Below are 14,656 nucleotides of genomic sequence, written 5' to 3' on the forward strand. Positions count from 1 at the left end.
GTATTGGGATGGTCTGGCTGCAGAGAGGAGGGAAGAAAGACAGAGACCTGCAGAGAGAGGACAATGAGGTAGAATCCCAGAGACTGGGGCTAAAGATCCTCTGCTCGGTTTTAGGGGAGAGATCCAGAGCATATGTGTCAGGGTCCCATCCCTTCCAGAACCTGGGGAATCCCTGTGCACCTGTGGGTTCCACCAGGCACACCTATGCCTGTGTCAGATTCACCTTCCTGCCACATGGAGTCCCAGAGTGGCTGGAGGTACGGAGTGTGGTCAGATCCCAAGCCAGCATCCATAGGGTAACTGGGCTTAGAAATGCTTCTTTAGCCAGTGTGATGTTTCAGAAATCTGAAACAGTCCTATAAAAAAATCCAGATTCCCAGGGACTTCCCTGGTGGCGCAGTGGTTAAAGAATCCGCCTGCCAATGCAGGAGACACGGGTTTGATCCCTGGTCCAGGGAGATCCCACATGCCACGGAGCAACTGAGCCTGTGCGCCACAACTGCTGAAGCCCGCGTGCTCTAGGGCCTGTGTGCCGCAACTACTGCCTGTGCTCTGCGACAACAGAAACCACTGCAATGAGAAGCCCGCGGACCGCAACGAAGAGTAGCCCCCGCTCGCCGCAACTAGAGAAAGCCCAGCAACAAAGACCCGGCGCAGCCAAAAAAAATAATAATTCCAGATTCCCACTTTTTTCATTTTTTATTGTAAGGCCTTGTAGGCAGGCACAGGCCCTCGTTCCTGCTGGGCGTCTGCTGGGGAGAACTGAGAAGAGGCTGCCACTTTCTCCAGAGCCTGGTTCTCGGGTCGCCCCAGCCCCTACCCAGTGGGCGCAGATATTGTGTTCCTGGCTCACGCAAAGGATACTGATTAATTTTGCCATAATAAAGCTTTTCTCCACCTCTTTTAAAATATTTCCCCAAAGTCACAGGGAATAGAGAGGTGGGAGCCTTTGAGGGGTCAGAAGAAGATAGAAAAAGCCCCAGAAAGAGAGCTGTTCTCTGTATCTATTTTTGCAAAATAAGATATCCCAAACAGCAACCATTTTATTATATTTCATGATTTTCCCAGTCAGGAATTCAGGCAGGGCCTGTCCAGTGATTCTCCTATTCCGTGTGACATTGACAGAGCTCACTGCACGATATTTAGTTAGCAGATGGGCTGCTCTGGAGGATCCAAGACGGCTTGACTCACATGTCTGGTGCCTTGGCTGATTGGCCCAAGATTCCCAGCCAAAGCCCGGTAGGGTTTGAGCTCAGTTTGTCTTATTCCGCAGCTTTGCCCTCTTGCCCCACTCCACCCCACCCCAGTTCTCTTCTACACCCCAGGAGGCTGACCTGTAAGGACTCCACATCCATAGGGACTGACCCACGGGCTCCCAAGTCCTCTGGCTTCCAGCTGGCTTTGGCTACTGGGGGACTACTGGGAGGGAGGAGATTCAGACCATTTCTCTTCCTGCGTCCATGGACTGAGGGTGCTTGAGCCTCTCCCCTGGTGGTCTTTCTACAGGACAGGACTCTCTGCTTCTGGGTCTCGTAACCCCTGCCTCTCCTCATCTTTGGGCTGAGAAAGGTGACAGGTCTGAGAGTTACCGCACAGTCCCTTGTACTTCCCCACTACATCTTTATTAAATCCTCCTCAATTAATCGTAATCAGAAGTGCTATTTGTTTCCCGTGAGATCTGACTGATACATCTGTGCTCAGTCATAGCACAAATAATAGTTACTACTTATTGAGTACTTACTACATGCCAGGCTCTGTTCTAAGCCCCTCACGTTAGCTCATGCAACATTCACAGAATCCCTATGAGGTAGGCGCTATTATTATCCCATCTCACAGATAAGGAATACGAGGCACAGAGGGGTGAAGTAGTTTGCCTAAGGTTACACAGCCACTAAGTGGCAGAGCTGGGATTTGAACCCTGGCAGCTTGACTTAGGCCCCTACTCTCAACAACTACTCTGTATAGCAGGAAAATTTCTGTTGAACAAATACGCTCTGTTTCCTCAAAGTCTGTAATCCATCCCAGAGCAAGGTTTTGGCAGGTTTTAAAAAACAGGACTGTGCTGTGAAACGTTTTTCTTCACGAATAGTCCCCAGAAACTCTAGCGAGGCTTGGAGTTGACCTCCTGGAGGTGACCTTCCCCTGCAAATTCCCGCACTCCTCCTCTAGAATGAGCCTATTTGCCCTCACTTGTGCAGAGGGAGGGGAAGCCCGAGGAGCATGTGGAGGTGAGAGCCACCCCATGAGGACCCCAGAGAGGCAAGCCAGCCTCTTATATTTGGGGACAATAAGTTGAAGTGTTTACCTCTGCATTCCTACAGTCCTGCCACAACTGGACATCCTCCAGACCCAGCAGGGAGTGGAAGGCAGAGGGAGGGGCTGCAATCAGGGACAGCCTGGAGTCTCTGGGTGATGACTAGCAGAAACCTGACTCAGATTGCATTCGAGCTTTTAAAAAAGGAAAAGAAAACAAAAAGGACTGTATTGGTTCTCATACCTGAGATGTCTAATGGTGCATCTGGCTTTAAGCATCTCAGAATCTAGGCCTCAAAGGATGTCGATAGGGCATAGTCTCTCTCTGCATTGCTTTCCTCCATCTTGGCTGTCTCCTTGAGCACAATTTTACCACATGGTGGCCCAGGTGGTTGCTGGGCTGCCCCAAGGTTACACTCTCTCAGCATCAGGCCAGCTTGGGGTTGGGCGGGGAGGATTGCTGGCATTTCCTGACAGTGCCAACAAAAAGTCCCAGGGAGGGATCTTATTGGCCTAACTTTGGTTCTGTGCTCATCCATGAGCCAATCACTGGGCCTGGTAAGTGCAAGGCTCTGATTGGCCAGACTAGAATCATGTGTTCCCTCTAAAATGGGGGTAGAATCTTGTTATCTCCACCTGAACCCAACAAAGGAGAGGTGACTCCTTAAATGGAAACCAGGTACTGGGGTACTGTTAACCAGAAAAGATGAGGGTAAAGGAAAGAGCTTGCAGGCCCAAACAGCAGTAGATTTTCACTTCCCAGTAGGAGTCCTGAGATCCATTCCAGGGAGAGAAGTGGTGGGGGTGAGGACTTGGGAGTGAAAAGGGGACCCAGGAAGGGATCTAAGGACAAGGGTGGCAGAGGCCACAACTGAAAGGGACTTCTCCGATTTTAGTCTTGGCAACCTCTTCCTCGGTCAGTTACTAGCAACAGGGTCAGGGTGGGTGTCCCATCCGGTGTCCCCCTGAGGAATTTTATCTTCACAGGGCAGGTGAACAGTGGGCCTTGTGGAGGCCTCTGAGGGGACGTGGTGAGAGCCTCGGGGCTGGTTCCATGGAACCCAGGCTTTGAGGAGCTTGTCCTGAGTTTCTCAGGGGTGGTCCAGGGAGCTGAAGGAAACCTTATTTGTGGGGGCCATGGAAGAGTGAGGTTGCCCACAGTCCAGATCAGCCTAGAAGGACCTGAAAGACTACTCTAGGTGTGAGAGTTAGATGGACCTCGTCCCTGGGGCCCAGGGAGCCCTGGGAGTAGCCTACAGACTTGTTTTAGGAACAGCAAAGGACTAATAATGGCACTCTGGAGTACTGCCCTATTTCTACTATCACTTGTGCAGGTAAACAAGCAGGGGTATGGAGGGCAAAGAGGTCTCTGGATGTTTCTACCAGAGCCCTGGGTGTCAGCCCTGTCTGCACCTCAACTTGCTGTGTGGCCTGGGGCAAGTCACCTCCTCTCTTTAGGTCTCAGTTTCCTTATCTATAAAATAAAGGAGTTAGATAAGTGGGTCTCAACCGGGATGATTTTGGCCCCCAGGGACATGTGGCAATGTCTGGAGACATTTTTGGTTGTTACAAGAAGAGGGTGATGCTACTGGCAGGGTAGGCAGAGGCCATGGATGCTGCTAAACATCCTACAAGCTCCAACAATAAAGCATTATCTGGCCCCAAATATCAATAGTGCCAAAGCTGAGAAACCCTGCATTAGACTGCGGTCACCCTGTAGGGTGCAGTGCTGACCACTCCTGTGAAATGTTCTGAGGGCAGCCTAGGCCCAGGAGGCAGTTTTTAGTGCCCAGGCATTTAGAGGAGAGGCCTCCTGGTCCCACCAGAGTTGCTGTAGTTGTATTTGTGTAAACTGACTGACTTTCTCCCTCTGCTCCCATCTAGGTGTGGTCCCCAGGATAGGTGAATCAGACGCCTGGCTTGGTGGAGGAACAGACTGCTTTGTGAGGTAGTGAGTTCATCGTCAGTGGAGGCATCCAAGAGAAGGCAGCATGGCCACCTGTCAGAGATGTGGAGGAGGCGCCCTGCCTCTGGTCTGAGGCTGTTTAGTGGCGATTTCGAGGCTCCTTCAGGCAGGAGGTAAAGCGGGAGAGTACCCTGCGTAAAGCTCTTGGCTTCCCCACCTGCCGGTCCGGAGCGGGAGCGCCTTCCTTCCCACGCGACTCTTCGCCAAGCTGGAAACTTTTCTCTAAGTTTTTCTCCCGGGTCTCCGGGAGACGCCGGAGCGGCGGAGGCAGCACCCCGCGGCTGAGCACCCGCGCCCGGCGCCCCGGCCCGACACCCCCCGCCGCCAGGTCCGGCCCCAAGGGCGCGGCTGCCGGGGTTTCCGTGTGCCCCAGCGGGGCTCCGGGCTGCGAGCTGCCGCCGAAAGACTTTTGACAAAAAAAACCTCTTGACCACCAAGGCCAGCCTCTTCCTGAAAGCCCCGCTCGCTCCGATACAGGAAGTAGAGGGAGCGAGCGCCCCAGAGCGTGGCGGCCGCGGCGGCTGTGGCTTCCCGACTCCGCGCGGGGCTGGCGGCGGTGCCCGCGCGGGCCCTTCCCCAGGGCAGCGCCAGGGGCATGCGGGCGCCCGGGGCCCCGCGGCCCGCGCCGCCCGGTGCCTGAGCCCCTGCGTTCACCGTCCCGGAGCTGCTGGCGGCATGATCCGACGGGTCGGGGCGCCCGAGTGCGCGGACCCCGCGGGGTGAGTCCGGGGTCGGCGCCCCCTCCTCCCTCGGTGCCCCAGGGCTCCGCTCGGCCCGCGTCCCTCCCGCCCAACTGCCCCTCCCCGCCCCCCTGCCCCTCCCCGCCCCCGAGGGTGCTCGGAGCTCCGGAGTAGCCCCGGCTGCGGGACCTCGGGGTGTCGGACTGAGACCGAACCCCTGGCCACGGCCAAGGCCGGTCTCCCGGTTCTTCGCGGAAGGGGGCGGCCCTGGTGCCTCTGCCGTACTCCGAGACTTGGCGAAACTTTTAAGCCCAGCTGTCGCTCGCCGGAAAAGCAGCTGGCACGTTCGGCGGTTAGGTTGATGGGTGCCAGAGGGGCGCCTCTACCAGTCAGAGCCGAAGCGGAGGGGCTGTGTGGACGCGGCCCCTCCCCGGGCTCTGGTCCCGCCTGAACTTTAGATGCAGTCACTCGCGGTCCGGGCCCCGCCATCCTCCCGCACCCGCCGATCAGCCTGTGCCCCGTGCGCGTCCTCGGGTGCCGGAGCTCGGTAGGGCAAGGGGCGGCGGTCCCGGGTCCCCTTAAGTTTGGACGCCCGCGGCCTAACAGCTGACCAGCCCGCCTACACCGAGGACCCACCGGGAGCCCCTCCCCCACCCCTCTTGCGGGTCTAAGGACAGTGACCTTCGGACCGGCCTTTGCGAAACCCGGGGCTTGGGGAGGGTCCAGGGTGCACGAACTGCGTGTGGCCTCCGGGATCCCCCCCTTCACACACACACCGGGAGAAGGCACAGCTTGGAATGCGTGAAGCCGAACCGGTTTGGGAACTAGCTTTCCAGAGGGGTCTCCGGCGTCTGGTTAGTTTCATGTCCCTCACCCCCCAGCTCACAACCTCGGACTTGTGGACATTGCTCAGGGCTGTGGTCCTGAAGTAGGTTCCCTCGTGCCACCCAGCCCAGCCAACGTCCCGGGAAGCTTCAGGGGGGTGAGGAGGCTCCAGTTCAAAGGCGGATTCCTGGGAAAGCTTCTTAGAACCTTTCTGGGGGCTAAGGTTGATGGGCGCCCCCGGGGAAGCCAGTCCTGGCTTTTTGGTTTAAAAGTCCCGGGCTACTGCTGTGATGGACAGCCAGCTGCTCGCTGGCCTAGCTCCTGACCTCGGCTCCCAGGGCCTCAGTTCTCTGCTGTGTGAAACGGAGGGGTGAGCTGTTCTTGTGCAGTCCCGAATTGCGGGGCAGCTGGAGGTGACTGGCCCCCACGCTAGTGGGGGGAGTGTCTCAGAGGGGCCTGTGATGCAACTAGATCTGAATGTCTCCCTCGTCCCCGCTCCCCCATTTCCGCCCCAGCTGGGAAGCCCTGCCTAGATGCTTTCCCCTGGAAGTGGAAAGACAAATGCCATCCGCTGGAGGAGCTGGAAATTCTGTTGGGGAGGGGGGCCCCCCCAGGGGCAAGTATCTACCACACCCAGTACTGATGGGTGGAGCTAGCAGGAGTTTCCCAGGAAGGAAGGGGAGGTGAGGGGCCAGGGTCCTGATCTCTCTGGCTTCCCATATTTCCCCCAGGATGACCTCTCCTTACCCGCTTCCTCTTGCCTTTCTTTGTTCATTACTAGGCCAGTTACTTAACCCCTCCATGCCTCAATACTTACCTAGAAAATGAAGATAAGTAATAGTAACCAGCCTTTAGAGTTGTTCTGAGGATTAAATGAAATAATGCATAAGAAGTTTTGCCCATGGGCCCACGGGCAAACGTTTAATAGTTATTATTATTACAAGTATTATCGTTTGTTGAGTGTAACCCCTCTGTTTGCTGACTGTTTAACTGTCCTTGGCCAGGTCTGTAAAATGGGGATAATAATAACACCTACTTCTTAAGATTGGTTATGAGGATTGGATGAGTTAATATTTAAGTAGCTGTCCACAGGCAGCTAAGGGTTAACACACCAACACAAGCCTGCTTAGAACAGCATCTGGCGTATCATAAATATTAGATGAATATTGGTTTGTTGCTAAAAACGTCACTTTATTTAAGAGGACCTTTGGGGTTGGAAAAGTTAAATGAGATAGTATCTCATTTAACCTTGCACCCAGTACAGGAATCCCTTTGACAACATTCCTGAAAGGCACTTGCATACCTCCAGTGATGGAGAACTTGCCACCACTGTGGTAGCCTCTCTGACAGGCAGATATGGAAGAAAGTCTGCCTTCTTCTAACGTCTACCATTAGAAACCCTGTTCAGAGGAGCCCAATCCTTCTTGGCTCTCAAATACTAGAAGGCAGTTCTCAGGCGCACCCCTGCATCCTCTGTTCCCTGGGCTGCACATCTACCTGTGTTGCAGTGCCCAAAGATGACGAGGACCAATAATCTATGACCCCTCACTCCCAGGCCACCCACAGAGCTTGCCGACCACTCAGGGCTGGGTCCTGAGTCCTCATCAGAGCTCACCTTTCCACCTGGCTCCCGAAGCCCCCACCTCCTTGCTGGCAGAAAATGATGTCCAGACAGCTAGGGGAACGCCTCCCACCCCACACCCAGGGGCTAGGTGGGGGTCGCTTGGAAGTTAGCCCCCTGGAATAGGCGTATGAGGATCTTGGCAAGCAAGCTCTCTGTCTACTTCTTGTTGAAAACGCTGTCTGGGGAGAAGGAAAATGCCGACAGGCTGCCCAGTACTCTGGACGCAGACACTTTTCTCCCTCCATTCATTCAAGTTCGTTCAACAAATAGTATCAGCGTTAGGTGGACGCGGGGGCCCAGCATTGAACCAAGCCCCTGGCGGCTTGCAGGTGACTTTCCCAGAAGGCAGGAAGTCAGGGTTAGGGGCTGTTCTGTAGCAGGTGGTCAGGGAAGGCCACTCCAAGAAGACGGTGTTTAGCCGAGGCCTGAAGGAAGCGGGGAGAGTGAGTCAAGCCCCTGGGGGGTGGGGGGTGTGGTCTGTGTGTCGGACACAGAGAGGCTGGAGTGGAGTGAGGGGGAAGAGGCCAGAAGAAGGCTAGTCGGTGGGTAGAGGCTCCGGAGGGTGCTCTGAGTGAGCAGGGGCCACGGGTGGGGTTTGCACAGAGAGTTGACCTGGATTGGATTTGGACTGTATTGAGGACAGGCTGTAGGGGGAAACAGGAACAGAAGGAGGGGGGCGGGCCTGTGGTGGCCAGGAGAGAGGGCTGGGGCCCCGGGTGGAGCGGGCAGTGGAGACGTGAGAAGCTGGAGCCACAAGATGCGCGGGTTGATTGGAGGTGAGGTGGGAGACAGAGGCGTCGGGATGATGTGGGTGAAGCTGTGACTGCCAGGCGGCCAGACGCCGAACTGAACGGCAGGGTCCTGTGGACGTGTGTGCTCAGAGCCCACGCACTTTCATGTGTTTGATCAGTTGAGGGTCTGTTTAAGATTTTATTTGAAAAAGGATTCCACTCTTGGAAAAAATGTGGCCATTACAGTCCTCATCCAATCCCCTGATATGATGACAAGGAAACGGAGACCCGGAAAGAGGAAGGGCCTTACCCAAGGCCAGGGGAGCTGGGCCTAGGACTCGGGTGTCCTGAGCCTTGGGCCCGCAAGGGGCTGCCTGCACAAGGCCCCAGGGCTTGCAAGAGCCCTGGCTTTCTGCCTCATGCCTGACATAATGCAGGGGGCCTGCCAGTCCCCTTGAGGAGCCCCTCAGCCACTCGCAGCTCTAAAATGGGGACTCTTCCTGGGCAAAGCCCACCCAGAACAGGATCCAGTGAATTCAGGGTCCCGGCTACCGCTCTGCCCACTGACCCGGGTTTCTTTGCCGTCAGGGGCCAACGCTCCCAGGTGGTTCTGGCTGGTACTCAGCTGGGATACCGACCCCCTTCCAGACCCTAAAAGAGACTCTGGCTCACAGGAAGCAAAAGGTACCTCACCAGCTTAAGCCTTCAGTTCAGGCCCTGAGAAGCCCCAGTGCACCCCTGGGAAGCAAATAGGAGTGCAGGGAGGGGATGGGGGCACGGGGGCTGCTTGGGATAGGGGAGTCTCAGCACATTTGCCCATGGCCCCCTTCCCATCTCCCCTACCACTTGACAGGCCTTATCCTGGGCCTCGGTCCCTATACTGTGGTCTTTTTTTTTTTTTTTTTAATAAATTTATTTATTTTTATTTTTGGCTGCGTTGGGTCTTTGTTGCTGCACGCAGGCTTTCTCTAGTTGCTCTGAGTGGGGGCTACTCTTTGTTGTGGTGCACGGGCTTCTCATAGCAGTGGCTTCTCTTGTTGCAGAGCACGGGCTCTAGGCGCGCGGGCTTCAGTAGTTGTGGCATGCGGGCTCAGTAGTTGTGGCTCGCGGCCTCTAGAGCGCAGCTCAGTAGTTGTGGCGCACTGGCTTAGTTGCTCCGCGGCATGTGGGATCCTCCCAGACCAGGGCTCGAACCCGTGTCTCCTGCGTTAGCAGGCAGATTCTTAACCACTGCACCACCAGGGAAGCCCATCCTCTTGTCTTTTTTTATTTTAACTAGTAGCCTCGTAGGTGCAAAGTTGTATCTCATGGTGGTTTTACTGCTTTAAAAAAAAATTATACACGTAACAACACATGTTCTTTGTAGAAAATTTGAGAATATAGCAAAATACTGTGATAGTCTTGTTTTATATGTCATTCTGAAACCGTGCACCTCAGACTGGGACTTGAACCCACGTGCCGGGACTAGAACCCCGCCAAAACCCCCAGTCTTCCAACTGAGATCGCACACCTGGTTTCAGGACTTAATGAAGCTCAGGTTCTTGATGTCTCATCGCAGAAAGGATTCAGTGAGACAAAGTGATAGGTAAGAAGTGAGAAACACACTCCACAGACAGTGTGGGCCATCTCAGAAGGTGAGAAAGGCCTATACTGTGGTCTTTACTGAAACAGCAAGTGTTAAAATACAAGGACGCCTGCGTTTTAATCTAGGAGATCAGGAAATCAAATCGGAAACCAGCCAGGAATGAGTGTGATATTTGAAGGGGGCACCCACCCTGGGCCCTGGCTGCCCTCTCAGGCCTCCCAGGAGCTCCCTTTAATAGACGGGAGTCTGAGCTGGCCTGCGGTGCCTCCCAGCCATGGGCCAGAGCAGAGGGAAGGGGAGAACGGGTGCAAGACAACCACAAATTCCGTCCTTCCGACCCCTCACAGATTCCATCTGTCGTGGCGAGATTCTCTCCTGAGTGAGAGTCGTCCCCTAGGTTGTGTCATCCAGGCAGTGACAAATGAGCAGCAATGAAGGGGGTGGGACGGGCGGGTTCAGAGGAGGGAAGTGCCTGAGCAAGGGCTTGGAGGTGGGACAGTGTAGAGTGGGACTCGGGAGCGAGGGAGTCTACCCCCTGGTTATCAGATAATGGGGATCCAGGGAACAAGAAAGGCAAGTTTGGGCCAGAGACAGATTGATGGAAAGGGGCAAGGAGTTTGAAGGGGACTACCCATGGGGACCCATCCTCATCCCAGGTTACTCTAGGAGTTCGGGGCACCTATATGCCCAGAAAGAGCCCCAACACGGGGGAGGGGACCCAGAAAAGACCCGAACTTCCTGTTTGTCCCTTGCCATCTACCTTCCATTAGAGAGTCCCCTTTATTTATTTATTTTTATAAAGGCAGCCCTCTTTTTTTCTTTTATTTATTTATTTTTGGCTGCGTTGGGTCTTCATTGCTGTGTGCGGGCTTTCTCTAGTTGCGGCGAGCAGGGGCTACTCTTCGTTGCGGTGCACAGGCTTCTCATTGCGGTGGCTTCTCTTATTGTTGAGCACGGGCTCTAGGCGTGCGGGCTTCAGTAGCCGTGGTGCATGGGCTCAGTAGTTGTGGCTCGCGGGCTCTAGAGTGCAGGCTCAGTATTGTGGCGCACGGGCTTTGTTGCTCCACGGCATGTGGGATCTTCTCGGACCAGGGATCGAACCCTTGTCCCCTGCATTGGCAGGCGGATTCTTAATCCCTGCGCCACCAGGGAAGTCCCGGGAGTCCCCTTTAGAAGGGAGCTAGGGGCCAGGAATCATCTTATCCTTGGGACGCCACCACATCCTCCATGTAGCCTTCCATCCATGCCAGCTGGAGATTTTAGAGAAGCCAAAACCGCTTTAAAATATTATGTCTTCCTATTTAGATTATAAACCTCCAATTAAAAGGGATCAGAACCGTTCCGTATCTTTCTGTCCTGCCCACAGTTGTCACTCAATAGATGCTTGAAGACGATGATATACTGAACAGGAGTCTACAAATCGCCTCGCAGCTTTCTCTTTTGTGTCCTGAAGCACCTGGACTTCTGGAACTATTTGCAGGGCGGCCCAGACCTCAGGGGTAGGAGGGCCCAGATCAGGGAGGTGAGAAATCCAACTCCCCTTCTGCAGCAAGAGGTGAGGCCGAGGCCACCACACCCCTCCCCCAGTCTGGAACAAAGAGGGGGCTGGCCACCCAGGGAATTGAGTAGGGACCCCACTCCCTTCATTTTATCCTCCCTGTCTGTGTCCCTCACTTCTGTCAGAGAGGCTGGGAGAAGGTGAAGGCAGCTCTGGGTCACGGATAGACATGCGTCCTCAACCAAAAGAATGGAGTCAGCTGGGTGTACAGGATCTGGGGGAACCCTGGTTGGTCAGTGGGTCCCAAATGAAGGTCTGTGGTCCACTGAGAAACTGGGAAAATAAGGTGTTGTTGTGGTGTGTGTGTGTGTGTGTGTGTGTGTGTGTGTGTGTGTGTGTGTGTATCAGCCAAGGTTGCCACGCTATCTTTTCTTGGGCAGAACTGTTCCTTATTCTGAGGTTAGGTCTTTTTGCTGTATTAAGCTTCCTTTCTTTCATGAAATGATTGGGCATGTTGATGGTGGTTGTTAGATTTTAATGTCCTTTGGGCAAAATAAAAAGTTGCTAGAGGAAAGTCAGAAACACCGCTCAAGCTGCTTCAGTGGAATTTATCCGTTCTGTGTCCCCTTCAGCCCCTCGCCTGTCCCTGCCACACCCGGCAATCAGAGAGTTGACCTAGTTATGTCGTCCTTTGCTGATTTGGAAGATGCTTGGGGACGTGCATGCTGTAGAACATCCGTAGGGCTGGAGCTTATCCTAGGGTCCTGTGCCTCCTGCTGATCTGGGATTGTACTCTAGGGAGCAAGTCCCTTACTCTCCCTTGGCCTCAGTTTTCCCATCTGAGAAATAAACTCAGTGACCTCTAAGGACCCTTCTCCTCCTGGCACTCAGTGATTCCCTGAATTACTGGCCAGCAGGTGTCTTGGAGCGATATTGGAGTGCCAGTCGGAGATGAGACGGCTCTTCTTTCCTCTGATACAACAGTCTAGAACATACTTTCATAAGAAACAAAGACCCAGAATGGAGACTTCTGGGTCATCACCCTGATCAAGTGCCTGGAAGAAAATGTCTTCACTGCTGTGGGGTGATTTTTGAAAAACTGGTGTTGCAAAAAGCACGTGTCTTTTGGGAGCCCACTTTGGGGAAGGGCCCCTGGCTTCCTCGTAGCGTGCGCGGCCGGGTCGGCAGGTTGGGAAGGTTCCTTGGAGTGGCCTGTCTGAGTGTGACTTGGATCTGTGAGTGGCTCCTGCCCTGGTGCCAGCTGGCACGGGAGCCGTGGGGATGCAGAGGAGGTGGTGGAGGCCTGGTGTCGCCGGGTTCCTGGCTGGGAAGGCTGCTCCCGTTGGGGTTTGAGAGGGGCGAGGTCTGAAGGAAGACCCAGCAAGGGAGGGGTCGGGCAGGCCCCCTGGCTGAGGGAAGGGGCTCCCTGCCAGGCAGGCCGGGTCTCCCCACACACACCCAGTGCTGCCCTGGCAGGGCCAGCCCGTCCCTGCGCGGCGGGGAGGTGGGCCGAGGACACAGTGTGCCCGCTCCCCTCCCCTCGACCTGCTACACACACATAGACACACACACACACACACACACACACACACACACACAGTGAAACCAGCCCTTTCCCTCCTGCCAGTGTGGCCTTGAAGGAGAAGAAAGGAAGTGGGCAGGTCCAGAGGAGCCCTTCCCTCAGCCGGGGTGTCCACAGGGCAGTGGGGAGGGCCTTACTGACTCCATTCTCGTGTGGCTGTCAGCCTCAGGCCTCTGATAGAAGGATCTGGAAGCTGCCAACATGGCCGCCACCTCTGTCTCCCCCCCACCTGCCAGCAAGGCCCCCGAGCAGCCTCAGGCCCGTCTCCTCTCTAGGCCTGGGCTTGGAGGAGGCTGTCCCCCGTGGCTGGAACAGCTCTGGTGGTCAGGGCCATCCAAAGTGGTGGCAGTGCCCCTTGCCTCATCTTGCCAGTAGCTCCTGGGGGTGCCCCTACCCCAATCTGTCCGTGTTTGAAAGACCCACCCAGCCTGCTATGAAATGTCAGTTCCCTTGTAGAAGAAACGGCCTACGGAGCGGTTGTGGTCAAGGCCTGTTGCTGCCGTAGGTGCAGAGGCACCGGTGCATGCTCAGGCCACATCCTATGGGGCAACGGCGCAAGCCCGAGGACAGGGCCGCTTGGGTCCTCCGTCCTGGGACCAGGCAGGGTGAGAGCTCCCCCAGAGCCTGGCTCCACCTGCCGACCTGGAGCCGGGGTGGGGGGGCTGGGTGTAGGGCCCAGGATTCCAGGAGAGGGAGGCCAGGGTAGTTAGGGGCTGGCCTTGAGGGGCTCTCTTAGGGGACACTTTGCCCCGTGAACGTGGCCCCCATTTCATCACCGACTCTGACATCTCAACTTGGTATTCCCTAGTTAAGAGATGGGACTTCAAATGCTAGACAGCACCTCAGCTCCTTGACTACCATTCAATGTGAGGTGTCAGGGCTGATGAAAGAGCCTGTTTTCCCAAGAAAGAAAGAAGAGAAAAGGGGATGCAGAGCGACAGCCCTCAAGAAGGAGAGGAGACCCCAGTGGTAGCAGAGATGCATCCCCTCCTGCACAGGTTCTCCCAGGGCTGGGTTGTTCCCTGGGTTAATAAATATGCATCTTCACCCACCTCCAGGGACCAGAGAAATAAAGGCCTTTGCATCTGAAATTCACAATTTGACGATCTCTGGCTAAAGGGGAAAGCTCTCAAGAAGGGATGCACTGGGGATCTGTTTCCCCAACTACCGTGGCCCCAGGCTCCTTAATCTCAGTCAGTGTCAGAGATGGATACTATAAATTTCTCTAGGGATATTGCGGTTCCAAGCAAGGACCTAACTCTCTACCAGTGGCGCCTGAGGACAGCATTTATTATGCTTGCTCTTTATGTTCTTGACATTTGGACAGAGCATCCGTCTAAAATATATTCAGGGATTCTTTTCCCAATGTATGTCTTCCACATCCATCCTCACCTATCCATCCATCCGTCCAGTTCTCCAGCTCTCCATCCATTTATCCATCCATCTGTTCCCCCATGCATACACCCATCCATTCATCTACCCATCCATTTCTCAAACATTTGTTGTACATCTAGGAGTTTCCAGTTTATCTACTAGGGAAGATAAGAGAAATATGCACAGAATAAAAGTACAGGGTACTGTATTAAAAATTGCCGGGGCTCTATCACACTAGGCTGGGGTGCGCAGGAAGGACTCCCTGGCAGAGGTGGCATCTGGATTGGGGCTTGAAGCATGAGTAGGATTTTAACTGAAGTCGGGCTTATGCAGGGAAGGGTATCTTAGGAGAAAAGCATGAAGTGGGGAAAATGGGAAAGGACGAGTTGTGTGTGGGAGCCCTAAAGAGCTTGGTTTGGGGACAGGGAAGAAGGGTTCTTTGTGCAATGGGCCTAGAAAGGGAGTTGGGGTCCACTTGGCTGCAGGTGGAAGAGTTGGATTTTACCACAGTGATGAGGACCACAGTCTGCTCTCCCTC

At 54.9% G+C, this 14,656-nt stretch overlaps 1 protein-coding gene across 4 annotated transcripts in view; it reads left to right on the forward strand.

Moving 5' to 3' along the window:
• The first annotated feature begins 4,532 nt into the window (after nt 1-4,532).
• The window catches only part of RIN3 (Ras and Rab interactor 3), a 117,313-nt gene continuing 107,189 nt past the window's right edge, over nt 4,533-14,656 (forward strand). Inside the window, exon 1 of one of the 4 annotated variants that reach the window (XM_032620026.1) lies at nt 4,533-4,938. In XM_032620026.1, coding sequence (XP_032475917.1) covers nt 4,895-4,938 — 44 coding nt within the window. In that variant the 5' untranslated portion in view covers nt 4,533-4,894. The remainder of the gene's footprint in view (nt 4,939-14,656) is intronic. The other 3 variants (XM_032620035.1, XM_032620018.1, XM_032620012.1) reach the window with 3 other exon arrangements.

The sequence above is a fragment of the Phocoena sinus genome, chromosome 2 (assembly GCF_008692025.1).
Source record: "Phocoena sinus isolate mPhoSin1 chromosome 2, mPhoSin1.pri, whole genome shotgun sequence".
NCBI lineage: Eukaryota > Metazoa > Chordata > Mammalia > Artiodactyla > Phocoenidae > Phocoena > Phocoena sinus.